The 6,569-nt window shown below is 51.7% G+C and overlaps 1 protein-coding gene across 1 annotated transcript in view; it reads right to left on the minus strand.

Moving 5' to 3' along the window:
* Positions 1 to 3,306: 3,306 nt before the first annotated feature.
* KIF5C (kinesin family member 5C) overlaps positions 3,307 to 6,569 on the minus strand; it is a 187,093-nt gene continuing 183,830 nt past the window's right edge. Inside the window, exons 24-25 of the mRNA XM_004703832.2 lie at positions 4,891 to 5,107; positions 3,307 to 3,422 (exon numbers count right to left, since the gene is read on the minus strand). Coding sequence (XP_004703889.1) covers positions 3,313 to 3,422; positions 4,891 to 5,107 — 327 coding nt within the window. The 3' untranslated portion in view covers positions 3,307 to 3,312. The remainder of the gene's footprint in view (positions 3,423 to 4,890; positions 5,108 to 6,569) is intronic.

Here is a 6,569-nt window from a genome sequence, read left to right on the forward strand (position 1 = left end):
CTGAGCACTCAGCTGCTAATGGGAAGGTTGGTGGTTCAAGTCCACCGGCTGCTCTGTGGGGAAACGATGTGGCAGTTTGCTCCCATGAGGATTACAGCCTAGGAAACTTAGGGGAGACTTTTTTTTCTCAGATGGGGTTTAAAGCCACCACCCAAACCTCAAAACGGTTATCATTGAGTCACTGTTGTTAAGCTACCAACTACCTTGGACTTTCCTCGTTGCTTCCTCCGTCACCACGCTAACAGTAGGAAGTGCCCAGGCATGCCCCTGCGTCCAAATATGGCTCCAAAGAGGGCTGGGGCAACTCGGCAGTTCCCTTTGACCCTGGGCGGAGACACTTTAGTACGAAGATCCCAAAGGGCAGGAAAGATCACCTCAAAGGAGTATGGCTGCCACCTATGCAATGAATTGCACATTTCCAAAGATGGCTTCGTTCCCTACCTTCTCGTGTTAATTTCCCATTGCCTTTGGTTTCTATCTTTTCTGTATCATATTGGGCCTCTTCTGCAGTTAAATGGTCAGTCCCTTTGTTAAAAAAAAAAAAAAAAAGCAATATTCTATCTGTGCCCAAAAAGATACCCAGTTAGCCATGGGCCTTCCTCATTTGGTGGTTATCATCTCTTCATAGAGACAATAAATCTATATTCCACAGGTGCCATCTACTGCTCCACAAGTGCTACAGGAACCCCCAGCATGTTGACTGAGCGCCTGCTATCTGCTGTCCATCTTAGACGCTTGTATCAACACTAATGACGCGTGGGGACAGAGGAGGACACGGGCTCGGCGGTTAGGCAGCTTGTGGTTAAGAAGTTCCATGGCCAGAAAGCCGAAAGCCTGAGACCTGACCCAGGTCCTTTGGTTCCCAAAGCCGTTTTCTCAACTACAGTCTGATTCCAGTATCTGCAAAAGGAAGTGTGCTTATGTTGTGGCATGGCACCTGGCAACAGGGATTGAAGAAATTGCTAATGTGTGCCTGACTTCAGACAAAAGGTTCACTTCAAACAGTGAGAACCAAAAAATGATGGTAGAGGGTGAGTTCTATGACTTTGAAGATCTTGAAAGTTTCACCGGCCCTACTTCTAGTGTTCAGGGTAAGATGGCATGTGGCGGATGTGTCCTTCACATTAGAGGACATTGGACCAAGAGACCATTATTGGATCAATGCAAGTCCCTGGGTCAAGATACTTGGGAGCTCAGATGTGCATACCTGCATCAAGTGAGGCGACACTGGTATGAAACCTAGTGCCATGATGCTCCACGTTAATGCCCTATAAACAGAGAGACTGCTGGGTGTTTAGTCAACCCGCATCGCCTTTGTGATCAATAAAAGAGCACTACTCTTACTTAGAGCAGCCATGTCCTGATGAGAGCTTTCCCAGCCTCCTTTGCAGCCACATATGGTCGAGTGCTACGACTCTGGCCAGAGGGATACAGACCTGTGTTCTATGGCGAACAGCCTAAAGCAGTGGTTCTCGACCTTCCTAAGGCTTCAACCCTTGAATAGTTCCTCATCTTGTGGTAGCCCCCAACCATAACCTTATTTTCCTTGCTACTTCATAACTGTCATTTTGCTACTGCTATGAATCGAGCGACCCCTGTGCAAGGGTTGTTCAAACCCACAAAGGGTCCCGACCCACAGGTTGAGAAACGCTGGTCTATAGGAAGCTGAGGCTGTGGGGGAGGTGCTGCTTTTGCCTCTGGCTGCTAAACGTGGGAGTCGACTTGATGGCTGGACCTGTAACAGTCACTTTGGTCCATGAGGCAGGTAGGCTCTTGCTGAGGACAGGGAGGCGGGGTTAGTGTTGTTGCCATGGCAGAGTTCTCTGATCAGCCATGGACACATCCCCACCAGAGTTCCTACCCACATCAACTTTCCTCTGGTCTCCACCATGGTTGAGTAATTCCAACTTCTCTGGGTAGAGGCATCACCTATGGTACTTGGCAAAAACACAAATGCCATCACCAGGGTTAGGTGATGCTGAAAACCACCCCAAACTGTGGGACCAGTGCTTTAGGCCTTTCTGTTCTCGCCACCAAACTTGACGTTGCCCGCCCGGCACAGTTCCCACCCACGCCAACCCCCATACTGACAACATGCAGTCAAAAACAATTTTAGAACATCCAGTTTTATTTCTAATGCAAAGCTGGAATCTGCGTATGAATGGGTCGTCCACTGCCAAGATATTTCTCACCCTCATTTCTTACCCTGTCCCTAGCTGACAGCACATGGTGGTGGACACATGCCTGCCTGAGGGTCACTTCAGCCTTCTGGCTGGTTGTCGCTCATCTGACCAGCTCCTGAGCAGGCTGCCTGGGGCAGTGCAGGTGCGCTTTTGGTCTGCACCTTAGCAATGCCACCGCCTGTCTTCACATTTACCTTCCTCAGCCTAAAGGTCTGGGGGATCCCTGGTTCTCGTTCCTGGTGGCTCCATAGCCCACAAACTCGCCTACCCTGGAAGCTAGCCTTCCTTTGTGAGGGCTGACCGAGTCCGAGAGCCATATCCCAACCGCCTCCTTCTGCCCAAGTGGTTGACGCCAAGCCAGTTTCTCCAGAGAGGTGTTTCGGGTCACCTGGTTTCTGTCTGCCTCGCCCAACCACTGATGCCTTTTTCTCTCGGCTTCAATGACAAAAGGACAGGCTTTTGTACACTCGTCTCTTTCCTAAAACATATCATTTCCGTTTTCTTTTTCCTGGTAGAGTGATGCCAGGCAGGTGGGTTGGGGCTTAGAGACCATCCTCTCAGAGAACAAAGGGACTGTGCCCAGGGACATGAACAAATGCACTCAATTTTTAACAACCCAATGTACTGAGTGCAAGTAGGAAAGATTAAAAACATGCCTTCGATTGCTGGCCACTTGCTGTTTCGTTCCCCAGACGTAAAGCTTGTCTGCTCTGGGGGAGAGCAGCTGAGGAACCCTCAAGCCCTTACAAATGCCAGCCACACAAGGGAGTGCCACGGCACAAGCCCACTCGGTGACTCACTCGCCGCAGCCTCTCCTGTACCTGAAGGGGACTCGTTCTGGCCTGGCTGAGGGTCCCACCCGACCCTTCACCGCTGCCCCCCCTCCCCTGTTTAGAAAGCCCCAGAGCACAGCAGGTCTCCTCTGTGCACAGAGGGTCCCCTCTGGTCAATGATAACCTAGAATCCTCAGGGCCTGGAGCTCAGCTGAACTCCTTTCCTCTGAAGATCTACATGCAAGTGGCCGAGAGGATCAGAGGGCAGCTTCAGGAAGACGAGGAGACTCTGCCTTCCGATCTGCCCTGGGCTGCCCCACAGAGAATGCACCCCGAGAGGGACTCACACTTCATGTTTATTTCTGGTAGTGAGTGGAGTTGGAAGAGCCCCCTCCTCCTCCTCCTCGGGTGGCGTGGACGGCCGTGGGAGATGATGCCGGGTAGTGGCCGGGGCGGATGGGCTTGGCTGTCAAAACAGAAAGGAGAGACTTACAGACATGGCTCAAGTAGCAGCACCCTGATAAGCTCCCCACAGGTCACCTGTGATAACTGAGAGTCACAATTCTCCTTACGTCTTACCAGATGGTCTTGAAAACCAGAAGCTCACCCTTCTGTTAGCACAGTGAGCCAATCCAGGGCCCCTAAAATGTTTAGGGAACAGTGAGAACTTTTACCTCAATTACCGTATTTGTAAGCTAGGTTGAAGGCGATACAAAGAGTAAAGGCTGAAGAAACAAAGGGCTTTGCTTCATCTGGAGTCAATCCAAAGGCTCTCATGGGGGCCCGAAAGGGACAGCCTCTGAAATTGACTGCAGAATTCTGCCCAAGATTCTTTTTATTCCCCCTCTCCCCTGGGGAAAGAAGGTTTCTAGCTTTCCAGTAGGTTCTCAAAAAGTGTGAAATCCTACCAAAGCAATGAGATCCTCATTCTAAGGTGTGATCTTAATACAAGAAACATGAAGTTACTGGTGGATAGCACATCCACACGGAAATCGCTGATGGGACACCACGTTTTTGGAGACATTTACGTTAGGAAGAAAAAAACAAACAAAAAACGACACCTCTTTTGAGGCAGAGGACATCCCTGGGCTCCTGCTATTCCTACAGCTCTGTCCTGGAGATGGGCTCAGTAACTAACTCCTCCTTCAACAAAATCCCCAACCCCATCCACAGCTTGTGGAAAGCCACCCAGCCAGCACGTGACCGTACACAATTGCTAACGGCAGTCCAGGTTTATTTCTACAAACCTGCACTTCGAGGCCACTCTCCCTCAGACTTCTGGCTACAGGCTCCTTCATAATTCCTCCCAGGACAGATCAGAAAGGGCTGAGAAACAGCCGCATAGTCTAGTATTTCTATGAATGTGCCTCTGTGTACAACCAGACACCTTTGCCTGCAGCCTTGGCTGGCTGCCCTGTTGAGCTCAGAGGCTCGGGGCCGGGAAGCATGCTGGAATCTGCCAGTATAAGTTAGCAGATACGAGACACGTGTATTTTCCCAGGATCCACTGGAGCCTGCCGGGTGCAAGCCCCCCTTAAGAACTGCAGGTTCGCTGTCCCTGCTCCCGCTCTTGCTGTCAGCAGCTGGTGGGTGAGCAGAGCTGAGCATGACTCAGCAGCGGCCCCTTAACTGTACGATTCTCGTGATCACTTGAGGATTGGGCTCTGGTGATCTACAGGGGTTTTCCTGGCCAGTTTCTAGAAGGTCGTCAGGCCTTTCTTCCTACTCTGAAACACTACCTGTGGATCTCACTGACAAAATGATGGTGGCTGTACGCTTGGTGCCTAGGCCAGGAACCCAACTGGGTCTCTGACCTGGAAAGGGGGCCTTCCTCAAGTCACTGTACCCTAACATTCCTGGGTTAGCGAGCGGGCTCATTCAAACCACCTTAGAGTACAGGGAAGCTCTCACCAACACCGCACGGGCCCACATACCGATTTGGGCCGAATGGGCCCTCCTGGCCATGTTTTTGGCTCGCACGGCCTCCTTGATGCGGTCCACTTCCTGCTGGTAGCGCTTGCGGTCCCGCATGGCGTTCTCCTTGGCTTCCTTCAGCGCGCTCTCCAGGGCCTTGACGCGCTCCGCAGTGGCGCGCAGCCTCTTCTCCAGCTTGGGCAGCTCGCAGCGCAGGTCTGCGTTATCCCGGACCAGCTGGCAGAGGGACACCGGGAGGGAGAGAGGTGCAGTCACCAGGGTGGTGGTGTTGGCCGGAAGGGGGTGGGGTGGTGGTGTGAGAAACGGACCCAGACCGTGGAGCCTGTCCCAGCCACCGCCCCCTGCTAGGTCGGGTCTGAAAGCCCCTAACACCAGAAGTTCTGTGCGCACTGAAGGAAATATTCCCACACCCTGTGGTTCCCATTTGCTAAGCATGGGGGCGTGGAGGAGTGGGGGTGGGGGTGGTTTGTCCAATATAAGATGAAATACAATTAAAAGTTATTTGCAGCTAGGGAAACCTCATCTTTGATAGGATTACGTCCTCTTTGGTTTATTTGTGGGAGGGTAGGGCAGGAGGCGGGGCTCACTCACTGCTATGGATTTAATTTTGACCAATAGCAACCCGATAAAGGCAGGGTAGAACTGCCCCTGAGGGTTTCCAAGTTACAAAAAGTCTCCTTTTTCTCTCAGAGCAACTGGTGGTTTTGAACTGCTGACCTTGTGGTTAGCAACCCAACACATAACCAGTATGATCCCAGGGAGCAAGGGAGGAAGGGCAGTGTGATAAAATTGACCAGCAGGGCGTTAGCCTGTGGACACCAATCAAATCTAATACAGGTGCCGGGGCACTCGGGAGGAGTCGTGGCAGCATGGTGGATTATGTGTGGGGCTGCTAACTGCAAGGTCATGGGAGAAAAAGGAGGCTTTCTACTAACATACAGAGATACTGTCTCGGAAACTCACAAGGGCAGCTCTACCTGCTCTATCGGGTGGCTAGCAGTCCAAGCCCACTGGTGTGAGAAGCACACGAGTGAAAAAGTAGTATGTTCTAGAGCTCTCCCAAGACTTGCTGCAGGCTCTACACTGGCATGTGGTTTGGCCCCAGCTAGGCCAGTCTTCCTACACCTGAGGCCCACAGCAGCTCAGGCCTGGGCTTAGCATGGGCTCAAGGACTGGCTCTGCTGTTTCTGCCCATCTGACTCGGTGTGCAGTCAATTAGCTAACCACCATGACCCTTGGATTCTCATCCATGAAATGAGACGACGACACAGGGTGACTGTGGGAATCCAAGTGGAAAAAGGAAAGCTTTGAAAATTAGAAAGTGCAAGAGACAAGTGAGCGACCTCTGGGTCCCCAGAAGCAGCAAGAGTGCTTGGCAGAGGGGGAAGTTTTCAATGACTATGTGCTCAGTACGGGAGTGAAATCATAACTATTCAGAGCCCTGTTTTGAGTTTCCTGGCGTTTCCCGATTCTCTGTGCGTTTTAGCGACTGTTGGCTCCAACGACTTCAACTGTGTTGAATCTGCTGTCCTCCCTCGGAGGCAAAGTGTCATTGGCAGGGAGGCTGAGAATGGCTTAACAAGTCAAGGAGAAATGAGAGCTCTTGACCATGCCACGGGGTCCAAAACACTGGACGCTTCCACCCCATTCCAGATTCTAAAGGGGAGAACGGTCAGGC

The sequence above is a fragment of the Echinops telfairi genome, unplaced genomic scaffold (assembly GCF_000313985.2).
Source record: "Echinops telfairi isolate 266 unplaced genomic scaffold, ASM31398v2 ScPeMD7_4;HRSCAF=17, whole genome shotgun sequence".
In the NCBI taxonomy this organism is placed as follows: domain Eukaryota; kingdom Metazoa; phylum Chordata; class Mammalia; order Afrosoricida; family Tenrecidae; genus Echinops; species Echinops telfairi.